General features: G+C 40.2%; 1 protein-coding gene across 2 annotated transcripts in view; it reads right to left on the reverse strand.

Annotated features, from left to right (window-relative positions):
- The window catches only part of ROBO2 (roundabout guidance receptor 2), a 1,102,980-nt gene that overhangs the window by 1,059,348 nt on the left and 17,966 nt on the right, over positions 1-25,666 (reverse strand). For both annotated transcript variants that reach the window (XM_032182831.1, XM_032182822.1), the window contains exon 2: positions 24,299-24,409. In XM_032182831.1, coding sequence (XP_032038722.1) covers positions 24,299-24,395 — 97 coding nt within the window. In that variant the 5' untranslated portion in view covers positions 24,396-24,409. The remainder of the gene's footprint in view (positions 1-24,298; positions 24,410-25,666) is intronic.

A 25,666-nucleotide genomic window follows, 5' to 3' on the forward strand; every position in this document is an offset into this window, starting at 1 on the left:
ATGGATGGACCCCGTGGTACAGAGCCGTGTGGGAGCAGTGCTTGAAGAGCTGCTGCCTGTGGGCAGCCCCCACTCGCGAAGGACGGCACCCTGTGGGAGGGACCCCATGGGGAGCAAGGGCAGGGAGTGACCAAGAAGGAGCAGCAGAGACAAAGCATCAAGGACTGACTTCATCCCCTGTTCCCCTGCACTCCTCAGAGGCAAGATGGAAGCCAAGTGCAAATGCGAGAGGGAAAGTTGTTAGCTTTTAGTTCTCACTGCTGCAATCTGTTATCAATAGGCAATAAACTACATTAATCTCCCTTATGCTGAGTCTGTTTTGCCTAAGAGTGTCGAGAACATGTCCTCAAAGATGAAGCCTACAGAACACTCAAAGGGTTTGAGCAGCTGGCCTTAAGAGTCCTGAAGTCAAGCTGGGCATGCCTTCTAAAATCTGTCTTCACACAACTTTCATTTCTCAGTCCTCATCTGTAAAGTGGGCTGCACACATCATATTGGAATCTTATGAAAGAAACACATTAAAGGTGTGACAGATTCCAGTATTATAGCAATAGGCACAAAGCAAGTACCGAAGAAATGTTATAAAAATGAAATATACCACTTGAAGTATTTTGTTTTCACAGCTTTACCTCTGTTACACCTAATCTTTGGTAATCAGAGATAAAAGCCAAAGAAAAATCTTGAAAAGCAGAACAATAAAAGCAAAGAATTCTGAGTGCCTCAACTAATGTGATTATTAACGTCCCACGATCTAACTAGACCATATTGACTTGTGTGTTCATAAGGCCTTCATTTAATTTATGGGATTACTATAGAACATTGTAGGCTGGTTGTAAAACATAGACAAAATAAAACCATCCAACCGATTTTTGGAGGCAGATATTCAGATGTTTTTATAATTTTGAATATGAGCAACTGAATCAAACTTTTGGTATCTATAATGTATTTATTTTTGGAAGACATCAGTGGGAATTATATAGCTCTCAAAGGTTAATTGCAGCTGGATGCTTAACTGTTTCACCTCTTCCGAGCTATGAATGGTGAGGACCCTGTATGTTTGCACAAACTAAATATAAGGAAGCCATAGGCTTTCACTTGGGACAACTTGATTGAGATGACTGATGGGGTGAATACTCCCAGCTGTTTGCCCTTTCTTTGCTAAGCAAATGGACAAGAGGCTCAAGAAACAGCTTGCATTTCCACAGCTTATATCTCAAGCATTCAAGGCAAACCAGACCAGCTTCAGTTTGACTGAAATGCTGTTTTAAACTATGAGAGTTGAGGGAAGTGAAGTCATGAGGAGGATTTAATGCCCACAGTCACCCAGCAGAAGGGACCGTGCAACCCAGATTTGTTCCACTAAAGGCATTTATTTCAGTAGTGTACTTTCTACGTTCTTAAAAATGGCTCAGTTTGTATGTTTATTTTTCTATTAAGAAATACAATCCTCCATATAAATAGTACAACACATTATGATTTCCATATTAGAATAGTTGTGTTTATTTTCACAGTAGATAACACAATATCAAGTCTCAAGGCAGTACTGCCTTGTGGAAGGAGACAAAGAATCTATCTGAAGAAATCTTTAAACACAACACCTATGAAATATACCTCTTAGCTCAGAGAAATAAAAGTACATGTTAAATATTTACTCAACAGGTTAAAAATAGTTTTCTACCCATGATATATAAATGAAGTATGTAATGTGACCTTCCAAAACTATTTTAATAAGAACTAAAAGCTGTAAGCCAATAGCACTATAGAATAAGATTTAGAGAGCTGGAAAAGAAGTCACAGAATCACAGAATCGCCTAGGTTAGAAGAGACCTCAAGATCATCGAGTCCAACCTCTGACCTAACACTAATCAGTCCTCCACTAAACCGTATCACTAAGTTCAACATCTAAACGTCTTTTAAAGACTTCCAGGGATGGTGACTCCACCACTTCCCTGGGCAGCCCATCCCAATGCCTCACAACCCTTTTGGTAAAGAAGTTCTTCCTAACATCCAACCTAAAACTCCCCTGGCGCAACTTCAGCCCATTCCCCCTCGTCCTGTCACCAGGCACGTGGGAGAACAGACCAACCCCCCCTCTCTACAGCCTCCTTTAAGGCATCTGTAGAGAGCGATAAGGTTGCCCCTGAGCCTCCTTTTCTCCAGGCTGAACAAACCCAGCTCCCTCAGCCTCTCCTTGTAGGACTTCTTCTCCAGACCCCTCACCAGCTTCGTTGCCCTTCCCTGGACTCTTTCGAGCACCTCCATGTCCTTCTTGTAGCGAGGGGCCCAGAACTGAACACAGTACTCGAGGTGCAGCCTCACCAGAACTGAGTACAGGGGGACGATCACCTCCCTAGCCTTGCTGGCCACACTGTTTCTTATACAAGCCAGGATGCTGTTGGCCTTCTTGGCCACCTGAGCACACTGCTGCCTCATATTCAGCTGACTATCAACCATCACTCCCAGGTCCTTCTCTGCCTGGCAGCTCTCCAACCACTTGTTTCCCAGCCTGTAGCTCTGCCTGGGGTTATTGCATCCCAGGTGGAGGACCCGGCACTTGGCCTTGTTGAACTTCACGCAGTTGACCTCAGCCCATCGGTGCAGCCTATCCAGATCCTCCTGCAGAGCCTTCCTGCCCTCAAGCAGATCGACACACGCGCCTAGCTTGGTGTCATCTGCAAACTTACTGAGGGTGCACTCGATGCCCTCATCCAGATCATCGATAAAGATATTAAAGAGGACCGGCCCCAGCACCGAGCCCTGGGGAACGCCACTAGTGACCGGCCTCCAGCTGGACTTGACTCCATTCACCATGACTCTTTGGGCCCGGCTATCCAGCCAGTTTCTAACCCAACGAAGCGTGCGCCAGTCCGAGCCAAGAGCAGCCAGTTTCTTGAGGAGAATGCTGTGGGCGACGGTGTCAAAAGCCTTGCTGAAGTCAAGGTAGACCACATCCACAGCCTTTCCCTCGTCCACCCAGCACGTCACTTGGTCATAGAAGGAGATCAGGTTCGTCAAGCAGGACCTGCCTTTCATAAACCCATGCTGACTGGGCCTGATCGCCTGCTCGCCCTGCAAGTGCTGCGTGATGACTCTCAAGAGAATCTGCTCCATGAGCTTCCCTGGCACTGAGGTCAAACTGACAGGCCTGTAGTTTCCCGGGTCTGCCCTCCGGCCCTTCTTGTAGATGGGCGTCACGTTTGCTAGCCGCCAGTCAACTGGGACCTCCCCCGATAGCCAGGACTGTTGATAAATGAGGGTAAGCGGCTCGGCCAGCTCCTCTGCCAGTTCTCTCAGTACCCTTGGGTGGATCCCATCCGGCCCCATCGACTTGTGCACATCCAAGTGCCGTAGCAGGTCACCAACCAGTTCTTCGCGGATAGTGAGGGCCACATCCTGCTCCCCATCCCCTTCCACCAGCTCAGGGTACTGGGTATGCAGAGAACAACCAGGATTGCCGCTAAAGACTGAGGCGAAGAAGGCATTAAGCACCTCCGCCTTTTCCTCATCTCTTGTAACTAGGTTTCCCCCCGCATCCAGTAAAGGATGGAGATGCTCCTTAGTCCTCCTTTTTGTGTTGATGTATTTATAGAAATGTTTTTTGTTATCTTTAACGGCAGTAGCCAGATTGAGCTCCAGATGAGCTTTGGCCTTTCTAATTTTGTCCCTGCACTGCCTCGCAACATCCTTATAGTCCTCCCGAGTGGCCCACCCTCTTTTCCAAAGACTGTAAACTCTCTTTTTCCTGGTAACTTCAAGCCACATTCTCTGTTCAGCCAGGACTGTCTTCTTCCCCGCCAGCTCATCTTTGGGCACATGGGGACAGACCGTTCCTGCGCCATTAAGATTTCCCTCTTGAAGAGCGCCCAGCCTTCCTGGACTCCTCTGCCCTTCAGAACCGCCTCCCAAGGGACTCTACCAACCAGTGTCCTCGGCAGCACAAAGTCAGCCCTCCGGAAGTCCAATACAGCGGTTTTACTGGTCCCCTCCCTGGCCTCGCCAAGAATAGAGAACTTCACCATTTCATGGTCACTCTGCCCAAGACAGCTCCCGACAATCACATCCTCCACCAGTCCTTCTCTGTTTGTGAAGAGAAGGTCTAGCGGGGCGCCACCCCTGGTAGGCTCACTAACCAGCTGCGTCAGGAAGCTATCTTCCACGCTCTCCAGAAACCTCCTAGACTGCTTCTCTGGGCTGTGTTGTGCTCCCAGGATATGTCAGGGAAGTTGAAGTCCCCCACGAGAAGAAGCGCTGAAGATGTCGCAACTTCTGTCAGCTGCCTGTAGAACTCCTCATCTGTCTCCTCATCCTGGTTTGGCGGTCTATAACAGACCCCGACCAGGACACTAGCCTCGTTGTCCCTGCCGATCCTAACCCAAAGGGACTCGACCTTGTCATTCCCAGCCTCGAGTTCTCCAACATCAAAAGACTCTCTAATATAGAGAGCCACACCACCACCCCTTCTGTGCTGCCTGTCCCTTCTGAAGAGCTTATAGCCAGGCATTGCAGCACTCCAGTCATGAGACTGGTCCCCCCACGTCTCCGTGATGGCAACCAAGTCATAGCCTGCCTGCCGCACGATGGCTTCCAGCTCCTCCTGTTTGTTACCCACGCTGCGTGCGTTGGTGCAGATGCACTTCAGCTGGGCCATTGCCTTATCCCCCAGCCTTGCTATTGTTCCCTCTGGCACAGCTCCAACAATCCTTGCTTCAGCCCCATCCCCCTTCTTACCTAGTTTAGAGCCCTGTCAACGAGCCCTGCCAGCTCCTGGCCCAGGATCCTTTTTCCCCTAAAAGATAGGGACCCGTCTGCGGCCATCAGGCCGGCTGCCGAGTAAAGTGCCCCACGGTTGAAAAACCCAAGATTTCTGCGTTGGCACCAGCCCCTGAGCCACGTGTTTAACAGGTGGGCTTTCCGTGTCCTCTCTGTACCCCTCCCTGCCACCGTAGGGATGGACGAAAACACCACCTGCACTCCCACTCCATCCACTAACCGTCCCAGCCCCCTAAAGTCCCGTTTGATAGCCTTCAGGCTTCTCTCTTCAGTGTCATCACTACCTGCCTGGACTATCAAAAGCGGATAATAGTCAGACTAGGCGTACCGGGTTGGGAAGCTTCCTGGCAACGTCCCTGACCCCGGCCCCAGGGAGGCAGCAGACTTCCCTACGGGTAGGGTCAGGCCGACAAATAGGGCCCTCTGTTCCCCTAAGAAGAGAGTCTCCCACAACAATCACCCTTCTGTCTTTCTTGGTGGAGGCAGTCCTGAGGCGTGGAGTTGACCTCCTCGCCCTAGGCATCCTCCCGGGAACACTTGCTACCTCTTCCTCACGCACCGGTCCCTCGAGCTCCAGGGCCTCAAACCTGTTGCGTAAGGGCACCTGGGAAGGTGGGACCGGAAGGGGAGGGCATCGCTTGCGATGTCGAGCAGGGACCCGTGTCCATTCCTCCTCAACTCCCAGATCCCCTCCCTCTGCCCAACGGCGACAGGGCAGGGGGACCACCCCCATTTGGGGTGTCTCACCTCGATACCTCTCCTTGAGGCCCTGCAGGGAGTAGCTCCACAAGTCTATCTCGCGCTCACACTCCCTGATGGCCCTCAACCTCTCCACCTCCTCCTTGAGCTCCGCCACCATGCGGACCAGGTCGTCCACCTGCTCGCACCTCATGCACACAGTTGCTCTGCCTCCCGCCGATGGCAGGAGCAGGCTCAGGCACTCCCTGCATCCCGTGACGTGAACTGCGGCATTTTTTAACGGGTAGTCGGTCTGGGTGTGTACCGACTTCCGGGAGAGGGCTCCGTGCCTGGTGTACACCATTGCAGCCTAGCTAGCGGCAGGCCGCCCTTAGAGGAGGTGTTGGTATGGGCGGGGGGAACGCTCTGCCCTGCCCGCGCCAACTGCCGCGCCTCTCCCTGCTGAGGCGCCACGCGCTGTGTGCCCGTCCTGGTCGCCGCGCTCCCTAGGGGCATCTTTTGACGGCCGGGGAGGGGACGCTGCTGGCTCCGCTACGCCTCGTTCCCGCCTCGTTCGCCTCCCTCGCGAGGGCTGCCGGGTCCTGACGTCATATTAATGTCATCCTTTCCCATCCAGCAGAGAGTAGTCAAACAAGTCACTCACTAATGGAAAAAAAAAAATTTCCCTCACCCTCTGGCTATGATGTAAAGCACGCTTTTTAGCCAGTAGAACAAAGGAATTACCTAAATGCAAACACACGCTATAAAGTTGTATTACAGAATCTTCTAGTTTGGAAAAAACCTCCAAGGTCACCAAGTCCAACCTCTGACCTAACACTAACAAGTCCTCCATGAAACTGTATCACTAAGCTCTACATCTAAACGTCTTTTAAAGACCTCCAGGGAGGTTGACTCAACCACTTTCCTGGGCAGCCTATTCCAATGCCTAACAACCCTTTCAGTAAAGAAGTTCTCTCCCTAATATCCAACCTAAACCTCCCCTGGCACAATCTAGCCTAACTGCAAATAGCATACTTGAATAACAGCTGAAATTTCTTCAGAAGTGCTCTGCATCAGTAGGGGGAAGAAGAATGCCATTCACTAGCTTTTGTAAAGAAATTAACATACAGGAGAATGTTAGAATCTGAAGATTCTATTTTCTCTACAGCTAGCGAATGACAGGTTGCTTTCTCCCTTCAAATGAAGTATGCATACGGTAACAAATATGCCTATTATTGAAGTAGTGCCTTAGATGTAAGATTACAAAGGTAAGATGCACGTACTTCACATAACGATACTTTCCCACACGAAAAATATATTCAGTGTTTTTGAATTCCACAGCACAAAATAATTTCTCTGTTAATATGATACAATGCCTATGGAATACTGACGCTATCACTGGGCATGGGATTTAGCAGCACTGCCTTGGGATGATCAGAAAGGTAAGACTGACTTAAATTTACCCTATACTAATAAATTTTACATCTTAATGTATTCAATCACATACAATGAATACAAGGGAAAGCACTGTGACAATCTATCAAAAGCCTTTCAAGCCAAAGCCACATTGTTAACCTAATTTTTATTTTTCAGTCTAACAGCTTTAAAGTAAGTTTATGTTAATATTAACTGAGAAGGTCCCAGTGAAGTCAATTACAGACACCCCTTAATTTAATCGACTCCTTAATTTAATCGACTTTTTCTTTTTCCATTTCTGATATACAATCTTTAAGATCCCACCATTAAAGGTGTTCCCTCTTATTTTTGCTTTAGCAAAATAGGTCCTTAAAATGACCCAATTAGCCATTTTTAGTTTTATGATTACAAGTAATCATAAATCTGAGTAAGACTTAACAAGTTACAAATTTTTTAAAAGACCACTAATGTGTATTTTAGCACAACATTTTCTGTTTACCTCCACTTTCTTTGTATATAGTTATAAAACAGTTTCATAACACTTTTGTGCTTTCCAAGCAATGCATTGATACAATTCTTATGACAAAAAAAAAAACAAAAAAAAAAAGAGAGAAAAACCATGTGCTCTGGTGTTACATTTTCCAGCTACCATTACAGAATACATGGAGAGAAGACCTAACTTAAAGTACATTTAACTAGTATTCCACATTATTGCACACAACTTGCCTGCCAACAGATTTTGTCTCCCAATTACAGGTCTACTTTCACTTACTGCTTAAAGCTTATAACTAACTCAATATCCAAATATGTCAAATAACATATCACCATTTCTCAATCACTTCACTTTACAAATTATTTGGACCACCAGTTGCCATTCCACACTGATCTCTATTTAAGGCCTTTTTCACTTTCCCTCTTTCTGCGAAGGAAGCAAGGAACTCCATCTGCACTCAACTTTAGGAACAACCTGTGCATTGTAACTTTAAGCACTTATCTGCTATAGATCATTTTAGTTTTCATCTCTGTTTCTAATTGTCTGTAGGAAAGAAGTATTTGCTTAAAGACAGAGTACCAATTTGAAGCAGTAGGAGCCATTTCACAATGGATTAGTCTGCACAGCTGGATTTATGTATCTACTTCTCTTAAAGGTTGTAAATGGCCGCCCATCAATTCTGCATTTGAGCACCTGCGGCATGTAAACCAGCAACTGAGAACTGCAGGGATCATACTGCTGTATTCACTGCACAACTATTAGGAACCACATTTCTGTTCAGAGATACTGAGCTGCAGTCTTCATGATTACTAGTGCTAAAATGATTTGGTTTGACTGAACTGTCTCCAAAGCAGGTCAAACAGTACAGTATATATAGCCTTTTTAGCATTGAAGGTGATCTTTGGAGGATGTGTTTTGACATCGGAAAGTATTTCAATCAAAACACATGCTAGATGAAACCAATTTTATCACTCTTAGAGTAACCCTTGAAGATCACTTATAATGGTCACAAGGACCTCTTTTCTACTTTAATCTAAAATTCCAGGTAATGCTCATATTAGGAGTGCATTAAAATGCTCTTAACCTGATTGGATTTCTAAAGGGGATGAAAGGTGAATAAATGGCTAAGTGTTACAGAGAAGTCTGAAAACTGAAATTTCCATTTCTGAATTATTTATGAAAAGCAACGTAGTAAACACATTGAATAGCATTTCTTATTAACTTGTGAAATTAACGTTGCCAGCAATTTTCACAATACAGGTTTCAAGCCTACCTTTCCATCAAAGAAACTTCTCACATTTTCCACAGCTCTAATGCCAGACAAAAATATAATATTTAACACCACAAAACATTCTTTTTTTTTTTTCCCCCTATTCGTTACAGTTGGATAGAACTCAACAGGGACAGAGGTCCCCATATTATGACCAGTGTTTCTCTGGACTGCCACTGGAGTGGAGTCCCAGTCCTTGGGACTCTCAGGAAAATAATTGCCCAGAGATCCTTGGAGTGTTATACCAGGTGTAGTAGCTCTTAGTGGAATTTTCAGGGCTTCAGTATGGCTTACTGAAATTATGAGTCAGGAATGCTAATGATTTCAAGCTCCTTTGGAACTCGATCTATAGAATTTCCCCCATTGAATGGGAAAGGACAATAAAGAATAGACAAAACAATAGGAAACATTCTAAATTGAGTAAAACAATAGTCTGGTTATAGCAAAAAAAAAAAAAAATTAAAGCACCTATATTAAATAGGAGATAAATCCTGATCTATCAGAAGTAACATTCATTGATTATTTATTTATTTTTTAAATATTTTGGTAACAACAGTGAAACCTGAAACACTGTTGCAGACAGCAAAATGCTATGAGGATGACAAAAGTGTAATAGAATAGATGCTGATGATACATACAGTACAGTATATAAACACTGCACTGGTGAGAGAACACAAAATATTAGTGAGACAAAAATAGGTAAAGTAGATATATTGCCACAAACTGAAGAAGGGAGAACATGGTTAAGAGGATGTGCTTGAGTCAGTAATAATTTGCAAATTGATTAAATCCCTTCTGTGTCTGTCAAGATCATAGATTTCCAAGGAAAGATTTGGTCAGAAACAGCTTCTGGAGTAGTCAATAGAATAACAACACGGAAATTATTAGACATTCTACTGAAAAAAAAAAAAAAACAAAAAAAAACAAAAAAAACACTTCCCAGGTTTAAGAAGAAATGCTATTTTTAAATATTGTATCTGGCGATACACTACCATATGGCAACACCAGTGAAAGTTATTTTTAATTATTAGCTGGAAACAGCTAGCTTCTCCACAACATACTAGTGATACTCATGAAGAAATGACTGCAGGGAAGAAAATACTGCAGTCTGTAGAGCACATAGCAAACAGTTTTAGATCAAGCATTCATAATAATGCTTGAATAGTTTACTCACTATTCTAATGGTGATTGGTGAAAAAGTTGCAGGTACTGAAATGTAAATAAAACACTTTATCAAGAATTTACAGAATTTGGGGTGAGTCTATGTGGGAATGAAAGCACACAAGCTGTTCTGTTTTGCCTTTGAGTATGTAAAGCCTTACTTTGCAAAAATATGGAGAAAAAGATCATTAAGTCATTAGAAAATAAAGTAAAATCTGAGCCTTGCTCAAATGCAAGATGCAAGTACAATCAGATCCTTATGATTTTTCATTAAGTTGCCCCACACACAATATTGAACTGATTATATACAATTTCAGTTTACTTTCCCATGACATACGGCTATCAGCCATCATTACATAAGACCAAGTTATAGCTACTAAAATAAGATTTATATATCATGACATATCAGGAGATAAGCATAGCAAGAATGACTGGAGAAAGAATACAGGATTTAAGATATATGGATTCCATTCTCCTCATGAACAGTTTTGTCTTAGTCAAATATAAAATACCCTCTGAATTCTGTCTTGCTTTATTGTGGACTTAGATGTGTAGAAGACTATTTTCTACTGTATTTCAAGCAAAGGAGGGTACTTCAAAGGAAGTACCTCTGGGCACCCACAGCAGGAGAGAATGGAGAAAAGAGCACATGAGGGAAAGGCTTTAGAGTCACACGTTTATTATAAACTAGTGCAAGAAACTAAGTAAAAGCTGAGTTAAATAAATGGATTTTCAATATTTGCAGCAAAAGACTTCTAAGTTAAAATACCTCAGTAATTAGCTCAGATGAAATTTAATTACTCTTAGAAATACCATTGTCTTCATTAGTAACTGGCCCTTTGCTATGGATTATCACATAAATCTTTTCCCATACTGTATCTAATTGGACGTAAACAAGCCAAACCTTGGTGTAAACCCATTCAACATACACAAATTAAGCCAGTATTTATGCTAGATCTTATTTTCTAAGAACTCCAATATCCATTTACGGTGCCTAATAAAGAATCAAATGCGACAGTAATGCTTGGCTGGTCCCCTGCCAAAATGCTTGATGCTGAGTCCCTGCCTCACTTAAGTGTATAAATTGATATAGCAGATCCTCCAGCTCCTAATCTGAGGCAACTACTTTCCCCTAATCACAAACTCCATGTTATGAATTAAACATTAAGACATTTTCAAGAAACATCTACGTGAGTGAGAAAGAAGGTAGTCAGGAGAGCAGCTCCATGGGGGCACTGGATGCACAGCATCACGTTGACCCAGCCGTGCCAACAGCCTGTGATACTCCAGGGAAACCCTCCCCTCCCCCCCACGGGATATCCCTGCAGGGCTGTAGCAAGAGTTGAGGCACTGCCACATGCTTTCGGTCTCCTCGAAGAGGAACAGTGCTGGACTGGTGCCAGTCAGATGCTGCTGTAGACCTATTTTTTCCAGTGTCTTCATCTCTTTAATCCCCCAAAATGAAACAGCATCAAGTCCGTACAGCCACATGTAATTGCTGGAGATGTTGGCTGCATGGAGTGATGGCAATATCCCAGTCTTGGGTACCACAATACAATAAGCAAGATGCTTCTGCATAAGGAGACAGCCCTACCACCCAAGGCCAGGAGCCACTCCTCTCAGACACAGTTGGTTTGAAAGCCTGTGGGACAAAAATACTGTGCCTTATACACATCACGGGCAAGTGGCTGTAATAGGTACTGCAGACACTTAAAGCAGCGGTATTTCCTCTGTCCCCTATTAACATCATGCATTTGGAAGGCAGGGCACAGCATCTAATACCTTCCCATAACTGTGAACAAGACACTTACTAGAACTCTCTTATTACAATGACTTACAGAGTAGATGTAACAGGTACTTGCATATTACCTTCTGTAGAAAGGTTAGTAAGTTCTCCACACTGTATTCCTACACATCACTTATTTACTTAGTAATATAGGTACGCAAACTAAGAATTTTCATAAAGATTATTTAAAGAAATGAAATTCTTCCTGTTACTTGGAGCTACCAATACCATTTACAGCATGCATGCAAAACAGTAAGAATAGTATTATATGTAAGATTTATTAGCATGATACCAAGAAAAGCTTCTGTAAGGATAGGCCCTGCAGCCAGCCTCCAAACAGCACATGCAATGACTTATTTCAGTTTATATCCAAAAATATTACTACCAAGGCAAAAATTAGCATTAAACAGTATATTATCATAGTTACAGAACTCCTTTTGCCCTGTAAAAGTGGAGAGTGAGTGGTGGTCAAATAGTTCTTTATACGTGTAGGAAAGATGAAAGCTGTTTGCACAATTCACTGGTTGTGTCCACCTGCTCACATCCACAAACAAATAGATTAATAGGTATCATATTAGATGTAACAAAAAGTCAATATAGGAGTCTGGGGCAGGGGGGGGAACAGTAGAGAAAAACACTTATCATATGAAAAACACTTATGGTATGTTGGCTCTAAGCCAGCAAGGAAGGCTGAAGTTGCATCTTATTGACAGAAGAGTTATAAATCCATGCTGCATCCCCTTCTCCCTGAAGGCATCTTCAAGGCCTTCTTACTACTGCCTTGAAAGAGGAAAATACTAGACATTAAAGTGTCATCAGCTCTGGAAATCAAAGGTGCTGTCATACAATCTACTGTTTTACACTCCAAATATGAGTACCCACTGGAGATTAGCAGAAAAGTAGATCACTTGCAAGGGATTAGTGAAAAGTGTTTAAACTTTATCTAATTTATATAGATCATAAATACAAATTAACCTGAGCTACACAGGCATTTATGGATGTGAAGACTGTACAGGAAAGTTTTAGGTGTTAAGCTGAACAAGTTTTGTTGTTTTTTTTTTTTTAAATCACCATCCTTAACATACATATTCCCTGCTACAAACCTAACTCCTGTCTTCATTTGCTTACATGGTACTTGCAACTTCCTTTTGTATTAATTTGATTTTTTTTCCCCAGCCTTACTCTTGGATCAAAGTGATTATTACCTCTCAATACACTAGGCTAGCCTAATACAAGTGCTCTAATGGAAATATCTATTTTAACCTATGACAGTTATTACTACAAAAACAAGCAGCAAGAAGAATTAGAACCATTTGTTCTCAGGCTTTTATGATGTGAGGAGACTGCTGCCTTCGGAGAGCTTGTAAAGCTTTCTCACAGAAATGCTTTCTGGACTTTTCTGTATAATTTAATTAGGATGCTTCATTTCCCAGTATACCATTTGCCACAATCACCTTTCCAAGAATCACCTCTTCTAAACAACTAATTGCAATATTTTCACAATAAATGTATTACTTTTCTCCAGTTTTACTGGAGAAAAACATATCACACACCTCAAGGTAAATAAATATTTAAATACAAACAAATGGAAAGAAACATTTTAAATGCTATTGTTTTGTTTATTTGGGAAGTCTGAGAATTAATACAGGGTTCTTATCAAATCTAGAAAATACTGAGGAACACAGAGTGCCTGTTCTTTTTTTTTCCTTTTACTGAAAGAAAAGAGTATTTCAAATTTATGTAATCTGTCATCAGAAAGTCCCAGGCCTTCGCAGTGAATGACCTTGTAGAGAAGCAAAGAATCTACCAGGATTGGTAAGATTTACGAGCTGACTGCAGTATAAATCACATAAGCATAAATCACAACATTACTTTCACTCAGTTGATATGAAGAAAGACTGCACACAACATGGATGGGACAGAAGTGGTTAAAAGTTTCTCCATTAGATTATATTCCTATTAGACCTGTAGTCAAATTTAAACTGAATTAATCTAAATTATTTGCTTGCTTTCTTAATTACAGTAAACCCAGAAGAAAAAAAAAAAAAAAAAAAAAAAAAAAAAAAAAAAAAGTATAGCTGTCTTGAGAGCTCACAAAAAGCTAAAGCTCATCATAGTTTGGTTATGTTGGCCCTGTGTACACAATGCCCCTCATCACACGTCTACTCCGAAGGTTATTCAGCTTGAGAGTACAGAATCATGAAATTAACTCTTTAAAAGGGCCTGGATGAAGGAAAACAAAATGTCTCATATAAAAAGATAAATCAAGTAGCCGAAGCAACCAAATTACATAGAAGAAACAAATACATCAACGGTACAAAAATGTTAATGACTATTAAAATTGGATTTAACAGGCCATGAAAAATACCAACCCTTAACACAAAAACAAATGTGGATACGGTAAATAAGAGACCTTTCGAGTATAGATTAAACTTTTTGTCTTGTGTCTGTAAAACTTCTGTCAAAAACAACAAAACCTCCATCAGATAAGGTGCCTATTCAGCAAAACAGAGTTTTATTTCATAAATTTGAATAGAGCATCTCACTCCCCTGTTTTGCTGAAGAGTAGCAGGCTCAATGATCTCCAAGAGCAGCATGTTTAATTACATGGGAAGCCAAAATAAATTAATTCCTCATAAGAGGCATCTTACTCTTTTATGGACCTTGTATGTTTGATTACATTTCTGGGGAGGGATGGAAGGGGGGAGGAGGAAGTGTAAACGGTGCAGCCATTGAAGTTTCAAGTTGGAGATAATAACACTAAGACCTGTGAGATGAAGTTCGCAGTTTCACATGAAAACCTTTCATACGTACGCTTATTTTAAGACGCGTATTATTTTAAGCCCGTGCCAAGTGCAGTGTACTTGAAGTACAGCATGTGCTTTCTGATTTGTACATGCTATAGCACTGAAGATCATTCTGCAGCTGATGGACAGCCTAGTGAAACAACCAACACAGACTGATTTTGCTTGTCATATACATTCATAAATTAATATGTAGAATTGCACCTAGAATCACAAATGCCCACCTCCTCATCTTTTTTTTCAATAACCTAGAGAACAATATTTCTAAATCTCAATCACCTTTGTAGAGCAAAGGTGACCATGCACTGCCCTGGCTGAGCCCACCTTTGAGCTGACGTGTAGGGACAGAAGAGCTTGAGAGGTCTCTTCTAATCACAGCCTACTGAAAATATCTGACCGATTTCTATGTGCAACAAAACTTAAAAATATTGTATATTTTTCTGCATCAAGTGATAGTTCAAGGAAAAGTAGTGACATGCCTTTCACACAATGCTCTTGAACCTTTAATTTCAGTTGGACAGTGCTAAATATCAATACCATGAAACTTGAAGCCTTACACATTTCACAAAGTTCCTCTGAGAACATAATGCTACTTTAGGGCAATAAACTTTAGAAGTTTTCTGCCAGATTAACGGACCTTACCATTGAAGGCAAATTCCTACGTGCACTTCAAAAACAAATCTTGTGTAAACAGGTCATTCCTTAATTTCAAAATAACCTCTAAAACACAGCAAATCAAAACAGAAGGCAATAACGGGCAAGTGCTTGGCACATGCATATACATATGTGTCTGTAGTATTGCAGTTTTCATAATAAAGTTTCCTTTGGCAGCTACTTTACAATAAAGAAAACGCACAGGATTTATTACCAGTAATGATTTATGCCAGCCATTTTGAAACAAACTGCAGACAGAATATAAAGAGAATGGCTTGCTTTAAACTTGAACTATACACTAAACTATTTCTCAGCAAAATGAAACTTCTGTTCCTCTCAGTAAACCTTTTTTCTTTCTAACTTTTGAAGTTCAGAACATACGTGTAATGCTATTTGCATGAACTTTGCAAAAAGACATCTAGTAGATGTTATTTACTCACTACATTAAATGCAGCTTGAGAAATGAAAACATTTTCACTTTCACAAAAATATTTAAACAGCCAAGAAATAATCAACTTTTCTACTACTTATTAGGATAATGGAAGCAACATCCTTATCCATGTATTTTTAATGAAATGATCTTACAACTATGAAGCATACTCCTGAAGCACTGAAACATCATTTAACAAGATGGAAAAGCTGTGACTTATATTTATCTCATCCAGAAATGAGCTGTCAAAGTTAAATTGTCATGTAATTAATTGTGCATTTACTGGCAATTTTTGAACTGTGAATGAAAGGCTGTACTGAAATAGCAAGTCATTGCATACTTTCATCTGATACATTCGAGACAATTCTTTGAATACCACTTTCTCTGAATAGAGTGCTAACAAGAAGATCCTCCCTTTAATAAACTGTCACCTAATAAGTATTACTATATACATACATATATATATATAATTTTTTTAATATTTCTTAGTTGGCCATCACTGGATGCATTCCATAACTGATGATGAGATAAAGACTCGACCTTCAAGAAATAATTTACCTCCAGAGAGAGCACTGGCATGGCGTAAGAGGGAGTTGGTGCAAACATGGCATAGGACAACCTGCCTTTACATGCCTGCAGTTCAGTAGTTTCCAGTTCTTCTACTTTTATTCAAAAGGGATCTAGAAGGGCTACTGATAGCCTTTTAACCTCATTTTACTCTACCCCAATGATACTACTTGTCTACTCTGCCTCTCTCTCCTCATCCCTTCTTTATTTTCACACCATTCATTACTTACTGAGCATGTTTTATTCAGATGCTTTGGCAGACTGTTTGCCTCAGGTTTTTGCTTTGGGAAATTGTGATTTGTCATACCAGTTACCAATAGGCAACACAGCTTTTGAGATACCTCTTTGGCCATTTCAGTCAAGCTTTGCCATTCCAAAACCTTTGCGGGGCTGCATTCATCCTGCAGGAGTGAGGTTCTAAGACCAGAACAAGTGGCAAAAGGTAAAAATAGATATGCATTTCACAAGCATCATCACTCAGTCAGTACAGGAGCTGATGCTGTGGAGATGGGCAAACTCTGAACGTACAACAAAGTGGCTATTAGGGTCAGAACCCATTACAGTCCTGGTATTTTTACTTTAATAGAGCTTTCACAGGACTTGTTTGCAGGGAGCTGTGTTTTTAAAAAGGTTAAAAATGACCTTACTGTCAGGGGTAGGTGTTTATTTAGCAAGTAAAACTTAAACAGTAGCTGAAAACTGAAAGTAACCTTCCTGAAAAACAAATCTATTTCAGTTATCCAACATATTAAACAAACTTATTTGAACTAGGAGCTTCATGACAGAATATCCTTTTAGATATTCACTTCAACTTACCAAGACCTGATGGTTTATGGGTATGGTAACATTTTAAAATAAATTATATGCAGGAAAAAAAAAAAAAAAAAAAAAAGACAAATCAATCCTGAAATACTTGAATTTAAAATCCAATATAAATAAAACTCTGAGCTGTATTTCAATAAATATACATTAGGACACTTAGTACTTGTACAGGTTCCAGGATAAAGTGTTTTATACCACATGCATTGTATCATTCTCTTCACTGCCAATTTTAATTATTTTTTATGAAGCTTACTACAACAGCAACTGCCAAGAGTATTTTTGAACTATACATTTTTGTTAAAATATCTATAACACTATTTTTGATTTATATATTAAAACATGTATTTAAAATAAAATAATCTCAATTACTATAGAAATCACTCAAATATCTCTAAATGCCTTTACACTTCCACAGCAAGGAGACAGAAGACAGGGCCAGCAGTCATTGCTCAGTTCCTCCACCACATCTAAATTCAACCATCTACTAGAGCTCCACAGTGAGGAAGCTCTAAGAACAGAGGAGGAACAGCACTACAACACAAGATGCATGTAGAGTTCTGGTTGTCCTATCTCCCATTATTCTTACTAGACCACCTGGACATAGTGGACAAGCAGAGGTTGCGAAAGCCTGCCATCCAAATCTAAATTTGGATCAAAGCACAAGTCTCTCAGCCTAGGTGCAGAATCCCAAGTGAGTGCTCTCCTGCTATCTGTAATCGGATGCTTCATGGGAGAACAGTATGGATTAGTTTTATTTTGCTGGAATGAGCTTCAGTTTCATTTAAAGGAGATAAAGTGATTACCTTGAAACAGTTTAATGTATTCTACAATACATTCTTATAATCTTTGGAGAGACATTAAAAGTACATATATTTTTCATTAGCACCTACTTATGTAAAATGGGATATGAATTGTAGCTGGTGATTTGATTTAAATGAAAGTTTTACAGTATATTTAAGTGGAGTTTGGGGTTTAAGCTAGGACTACAGAGTGATTCAGAAATGAGTATAGCAGTTCCTCCAGGTAATCTCTCCTCCCAGTTCTTCCTATACCAATTATTTGCTTTCCAGAAAAATGTTTCCTGCCTAAGTAATGGAATACAGAACTAGAACTCATGCTTCGTTGTGACTTTTGCAGGCACTGACTTTGCCCCACAGACTTTCCCTTCTGATAGTGCCATTAATACCAAATTAATTAGATAAAACATACATGCATTCTCCAAACCACAATACATTCCTAAAACTTATAGCATATATTCACATATATACACATATAGACATGTTCTAATCTGTCTGTAAGTACACATATAGTTTTTAAACAAACGATTGCAACTTCCCTCATTTATGCTGCCAGCCAAATGGGCAAATTTTCTATTTCAGAGTGCCTGTGTATTGAAAGGTTCAAAAATGAGGAACAGCAATTTGACTTAACCTGATCCAGGAATTCTGCAAACCTATATAGTCCTTTTCTCCCACACACTTTTTTCCTCCCAGTAAATGAAGATGTTTAGGTAGTATTTACTGCTTCTAATGAGAGGAAAGAAGGTTATCTAGTGATTCAAGACGAATTATAGCAGAACTCCCCCCCTCATTGCTCAACCACAGCAGGGCATTGCCTTCTCACTGTGCTCCCAGGGAAGGATCAGCAGATCATCTCCAGCAGTGGCTGCTCTTCCTGTGTCTGTAATACACCATCTACCGCTACTCTGGCCCTGCTGATAGTGGAAATTGCACACTTTTTATCTCAGAAAATTTTGGATGGGATTTCAGGCACTGGGGCAGGGGGGTGGGAAGAGGATAACACTGGTATAGTCTGAGGAAATCCCTCATGCTGAATATCAGAAGTCTGCTGGAAACAATCCAGGTATGAGAATCCTTTCAAGGGGAATGCTGTGAGCAATATTAAGTGAAGCTTACCCAGCAGCTTATGCTTTCTCTAATTGACTTGATCTGATGACCTTCCCATAAGTTGGGAGAAACATCTGTGTGAGATGTTGCTGAAATCATATTTCTTAAGTACAAACAGTAACTTCTTGCAGACAATTATGGGGCTAAGATTTTGCTGAAAACAGTAACTGTATAGTTGCAGGGAGTTGCATTATATTCCTGGCTTGTTGGGAAGCATTTAGTTTATCTTATTTTTAGTAGAGAAATTATTTTGTAGATATATATTTCCACACAATCATGGAAAAGGACCAGGTTGAAACAGACCTCTGAAGTCATATGGATCAAGCCTCCTGCTCAAAACAGGGCCACCTTTACTGTTAGATCGGGTTGCCTAGAGCCTTGTACTGTCAAGGCCTGAGTATCTCCACGGATGGTTGTTCCCAGACCTCTCTGGGTAACCCATGTCAGTCCTTGACCATACACTCAGTAAATACTCTCCTCCTTGTCTCTGACTGTGAGTTTCCTTCCTGTACCTCATGGCTGCTGCTTTTGTGCATATTTGAGGAAAGTCTCTCTGTGCCTTCCTCTACATCAGTCTGCTGACCCCTTAATGGTCTGTGTCCCTCCACTGCAAATTTTGTTACCATCTTATCTCAGTGGGCCCAGAACCTGATACAGTATCCCAGATACAGCTCCATAAGTGCTTGCTACAGGAGCAGAACTGTTACTACCAGCCCATCTACCACGCTCTTGTTAATGCCACAGATGTAGCTCATTTGCATTACCTCCAGGGCATGCTGCTGACTCATATTTGTTACTGCCCACCAATGCATCCACGACCTTCCCCCGAGAGCTACATTATACCTACACTACACACTGTAAGAGGTACCTACAGATCACCTGTGGCTTCGCACATAGTAGTTTTTGAAAGGCTGGTTAGAAAGGATGACTTTAGACAGCAGGTTTTTAGTGAAAATTAACACAAAAACAAAAGCCTGCCAGCCATCTCACATGCAGCACCCAGAACAGATCTCGTTTCTTCCTCTGTGCATGCACAGATCTCATGCACCAGTAGGTGATGCCACAGGCTTTGGAGGGGCTGGGTGACCAGTTGGCCAGCAAAGCTCCCTGCACACAAAGCAGGTCCAGGCAGCAGTGCCATCTGGGTCCTACTCAGTGTCACCATGGAGCTGCCTATCTTCACATCAGGAGACAGGAGCTCGGTTACGCACATACACTTGGCAGATTTGGCCATGCTAAAGGCAAGCTGTGACACTGCGGTGTCAGTTTGCGACATCAGGATTATCTGAAGTGTGAAATTGAAACCAATGTTGGGACTCTTACTTCCTACATCAAAGCTTAACTCACTTTTTTTCTCCTTTAAAACCAAAGCCACTAGCCACTGTGTAAATGTAGTGTTATATGTACATACACACCACGTATATATATATAAAATATTGATTCCTTTTATTAACTTGTCAGACAAGATGGTGAGAGGAAGTTACTTAGAGATTTTTTTAGCCCAGTGATACGCAGTGGTTAGAAAGAGGCACCGTTTCTAGTGGCTCTTTTCAATACATCAGACAGATGTTCAGTTCAATATGAATTAGTTCAACAGTAATTCCAAAGCTTAGTTTTTCAGTTTCTAAGTAGTTAGAATTGTTACCGTATTTCAGCATCCTATCCATAGTCAAAACTAGTTAATAAAGCTAGATCTGTGAAAAAGTCTCGTTAATCTATCATCTATCCAGGCCTTCCTTCCCAAAAACAATCCACAATAATCTCAAGACTGAGAAGTGAGATTGTTATTCATCGTTTTTGGAGTATGTTTGGGGCATATGGGGGGAAAAACATATGGAGCACACATGGTTTTTCTCAGTAGCACAGATAAAAAGATGGAAGGGAGATAATTTGAATACTTATGTTCAGCTTTAAACATCAACCTTGTGACTCTGAAGCCCAGCAAAGACATTCTTTTACTGTTTCTGAGGGTATACTGACGTATCCTGTACATTTCAAGTTAAATGCAACACTGAGCATAACCTGCTTTGTCACTGGATATAGTTACCACATACAAGAACAACAAAAACATCCCACAAGACATTGTTTCAGTTTAAAAGTTAAGATAATTTTCTCCAAGTAGAACTGTGCTGGGAGAGGGAAAGAAGTGTCTGGGGGCCAGAGATCAACCCACCAGCAACACCCATTATTTTCTAGCACATGCAGTCTGGGCTCTGAAGCCTCTCTGCTTTAGCATATTGCACAGCCTTTATCCTTGATCATTGAAGAAAACAACCTGTCAATGCTTTACACTGACAAGTCTGAGAAAATAGATTCAGAAGGATTTTTTCTGCATACAGAAAAAGATGCTTAGAAGCATACACCCAAGATTACCAGCATTACTGCTGCACTCTTCAGAGAGCACAGATGCCTTTTCATTTAGCATCCCCAGAGTTTCAAAGACAGCACCTACCTACTCTACACAACCATGAAATTTCACATATTATGAAACATTCACTTCTTTTGCAAATCTAAAACTTATTAGATTTTATTATTCATCTTCTGTCTCTTAAGACAGCATATCAATATTAATACTGCCAGAGAAATCATATAGTTGGAAGTCTTTTAGGTTACCTGAACAAACAGTCGAGCAATTACTGTTGTATGATATTCTCAAAGTTTGCCAAGAAAAGAGACAAGGTTAGATGCTTCAAAACATTCTTCAGGTTTCTTTTGGTTCAATGTTAAAGAGAGAAAGTGGTTTTTAATTACCTATGAGTATAAAATATATGCTGGGGTTCTTCTGGAGACAGAAGAATGAAGCTGTAATATTCAGGTAAAGGAGAAAAGCAGAATGGGTGTAAAATGCTGGAAGTGACACATTTGACTAATGTGCGAGAGCTCAGAATAAAATGAGTCTTTCATACTTCAATCTGCATTTGAAACTTACACTGGGTAAAATGAAGTAGTTAATGGTATGCGGTGTGTAAAGAGACCAAGATATGAGCATTTCTCTTCAGCTTCCTGGACCTCAAGAAACATAATAGCTTGGGTAACGTGTAGAAAGAGGCAGGAATAACTGTTGAAAAACAAAGGGTTTTTAATTTGAGTTTACTATTCCAATTGGAAATGGCAATAGAATAAGTGTTGGGAGCTCTCTAACTTCCATGGCAACCCATTCACACTGAAGTTATGTGACTCAGAAGCTGAGTTCTTTAAATGCAGACATATGGCTTTAAAACCTTTTTGATTTGATGCCCAGATACAGGATAATTATTTCTTCATTTTATTGTCCTGGTAGACTCTGAATATTCGCACATCACAATTTTACTCAAATTACTTGAGTTCTTCACTTTTCAGTTTCCTGTAAGGCTTTACTTTTTTTTTTTTTTTTTCTTCAAACAAAAATGTTAATTGAAATCCACAGCAAAATTAAAAGATATGTCTGGTAACTTAAAGAAATTTCATATCTTCTAAACACCCTGTACATGTTATTATACTGAGAAAGTATGTTACCTGCTTTTAATTTACTACTTGATTGCTAGAGGATTAAAAATTCACATTTCACTTGAAGGTTTAAGTATTCATCAGCAGTTGCAGTATGCATTCTCAAAAGGACATAAAATACACTTCTAGCACAGTATAAGTCTACCAACACTGAAATATAGCCAGCTTTGTAACATTGGGCCTAATTAAATTAATTTCTTAACATACACACACCACAATCATATGATTTCAAATTAAAACAAAACAGCATTGCTCACGTTTCACATCTTTTGTCCCCATCAAGAAGTTATTGCCACTCTTTTACATTAACAGAGAAGATAACATTTTGGATAATTTAAACCTTAAATGCAACAAAGCTGTGTTTTGGTAATTATAGAAAACACACATAAGACATGACCAGACTTCTCCCTCCGTGAGAAGTGTAGTAGTACTAACCTAGCATTTTCTAATCCATTGCTTTGTTTCAAGGCAACACTTGTCAGCTTGGAAATTATGTCAATGCTCATATGACTAAGACTAAGCATGTGCTTAAGCATCTACTCATACCAAAACATAAGATCATCTCAGATTTAAAACAGTGCAATACTCAATGCCTCTCATCGTCCAGAAATTCTAAATACACTCAGAACCCTGGAAGGCACCTTTCACAGTACAAGTAAACACGAAACAAATTCTTTCAAGTTACTGTTTCAGTGTTTCTTTCCAATATGCACAGCAGAAATAGCTTCACCATTCACCAATATTTCATACCATACTTGTTGCATTTTAATACAATACCACAAGAATTCTTCAAGGAAATGTTTTTCAAGTCAGTGACTACAATATCAAAATGGAAACTTTTTTAAAACAACAACTCACTTTTTTTTTTTTTTTACAAACACAATTTATATCACAGAAAACCTTGTTGCATATCTGGTGATTAGCTGCAAAACGTTCATAAGTTATCCACGTTCTTTGGTCAGCTTTTAATATCTGCAGAGATAACATCAATTTCCACGCATTTTAGTCTCAGTAGAAGTTTCCTACAGAACTGCAACACATTGTTTACAGACAATTTCTAAGCCTAGAACCGCAACAAATCTAAACACCATTATCATTCCAGCAGTTAAGAACTACCACTTCTGTCCAAACTGCACAGTGGAAAGGTTCCACCATTGGTCATATGCACTCCCTGGCATCCTTCTTGTACTAAAATAAGATAACCTGTAGCTGGAAAAAGCACAGCATTTTTCCCCACTTGGGAGAGTGAATTAAATGCACGACTATCTCAGCTCACCTGTAACATTTCCTGAAGTTGACCTGACATATATCAACAGGAAACAGCTATCTACTTCCCTTTAATTTCAGTGCCTTTGAATTGTCACTTAGTTTCCTTCCCACCCTGTTTAACACAAAACAAATAAATGACAAAAAAAAACACACACCAGAAAATGCTTGCATATTATGTCTCCCATTACCTCTCTCAGTACCAGACCTTAGATACAGTCTTTAGATCAGAAACATACAATAATGCTTCATTATGCAAACAAAAACACTAACCTAGACATTTTTGCCTCTCTGCATTTTTGCAGCTGTTATTATGCATTACCATCAGTGAGATGGAAACACAACATGGAAAATATTTATGGCATGCAACAAATATTTTGAATATTACATGCTTACTGCAGATATCACAGCTAAGTAACACAAAGTGTCTCTATAATCTCTTCAGCAACAATTTCCAACAATTTCTCCAGACCTAAACAATTAGAGACACACTCCAGTCACAGAGCACAAGAAAACAGATCCAAGCATCTAGATAATCTCATAAGGCACTGAGACAACATTTTCCAAACATCACTTGACTTTTCAACTGAAATATTTCAGATTGACATTATTATTCCTTGTCAAACATATCACACAAGTTCAGAACTTCAACATAAACCCTTGTTTCTCCAACAAATCCTATACAATATTAAGCAAATAACAAAATTGCTGACCAAAAAAGAAAAAAAAAAAAAAAAAAAAGTGAATCTTTTGAACAAACAGCTGAATATTAAAAGATTTTCACTTACCTTGTCCACTGATCTGGTAACTCCACAGCAGCAGAATTGTTGCTAATATCCAATGTGTCCACCCAGTTAATCTGACACGTTGTGGTCTTCCAGCCATTGCATTATTGGATGCTATATAAAGAAAAAATATTGGATGTTTAGTTATAACAGGAGATATACCTCAGGGTGGGAGAAGAGTAGGGGATGTAACACAGACAAAACACCACGAATTTCCTCAGTATGCATCCCTCATTACATTAATAAATACCCCTCTGTAAAAATGCTTTTTAATTCAGAACCTCCCTTACTCTGTTTGTTCAAGACTCATCTCATATGCCATTACAAAATGGAAGTAAATTGCTTTGAAAATGCTTGCATCTACCTTTAATACAGAGGTCTTAAGTTTAGCAAAAACAACAAACACCAACAATATAAATCAAACAACAGGTTCCAATCTTGCCCAGTTTAGGAGTCCTGAACAACAAGAGCTTCACTGAGTCACACCTAAAAGTTTTTCTGTGTAGTACAGCATTGTTCCAAAACAAGGCTGCAACGTAGAACAACATTACTTTTGAGATTCTTCCCTTCGTACTTACCCTCTCATATGGAGGAAAGGAAGGCAATAGAAACTACAAGACTTTTCGTGTTTGCTCTCCCTCCCCTATCCCCCCCATTTATTGTGACACAAACCTCCACTTTTTCATTTAGTCAGTTATCCAGTTACTAGCCTAGGTCACTCTGTTTTCTCATGTAGTTCAGGAAGCTGTTTATAAATTACATTTATTTTTTTTAACCTCAGAACTGGCTAGTGAAACCAGCTCTTTTGCAGAGAAGAAAAAATACTCCATGTTGCAAACACCTTGATTTTTTCACTATGAGTTTGTTTTGAACTCTACTAGAACAGCTGCTATTTCAGCAAAACATTGCCCTCCCTCGTGCTTGATAGATTCTCTGCTTCCCTTCTAATTAAGGCATATGGACAGAAAAGGGGCAGGAATGCTACAAAACATTGTTTGTTTGACATCGCCTTTTTAACTCAGAGGAAAGGAGGGGTAAATAAACTAAAAATTGTAGTCCCAAAGAAAATATCTAGAACAATTAGTATGAATAATTTCCCTAGAAAGTTGGGGGGGTTGTTTGTTTTATTATCTTGTTTTATTTTTTAAGCCCCTGCGAGTTCAAAAAAGCAGATTTGTAAAAGTAGCATCTTAGAAAATAGTTTAAGGAAAGAAAATTCATGAAATAGAATAACAGATACATTTGTAATTCTCAGTGTAAGCAAACAGATGGTATTCGATTAGTTATTTACCTACTTTACTACTATTAATTAAAATCTGTAAGATAATTTTTAATTTCACTGACTACAGAAAGCTGGAGTTTGACAGAAAA

The sequence above is a fragment of the Aythya fuligula genome, chromosome 1 (assembly GCF_009819795.1).
Source record: "Aythya fuligula isolate bAytFul2 chromosome 1, bAytFul2.pri, whole genome shotgun sequence".
Classification (NCBI taxonomy): domain Eukaryota; kingdom Metazoa; phylum Chordata; class Aves; order Anseriformes; family Anatidae; genus Aythya; species Aythya fuligula.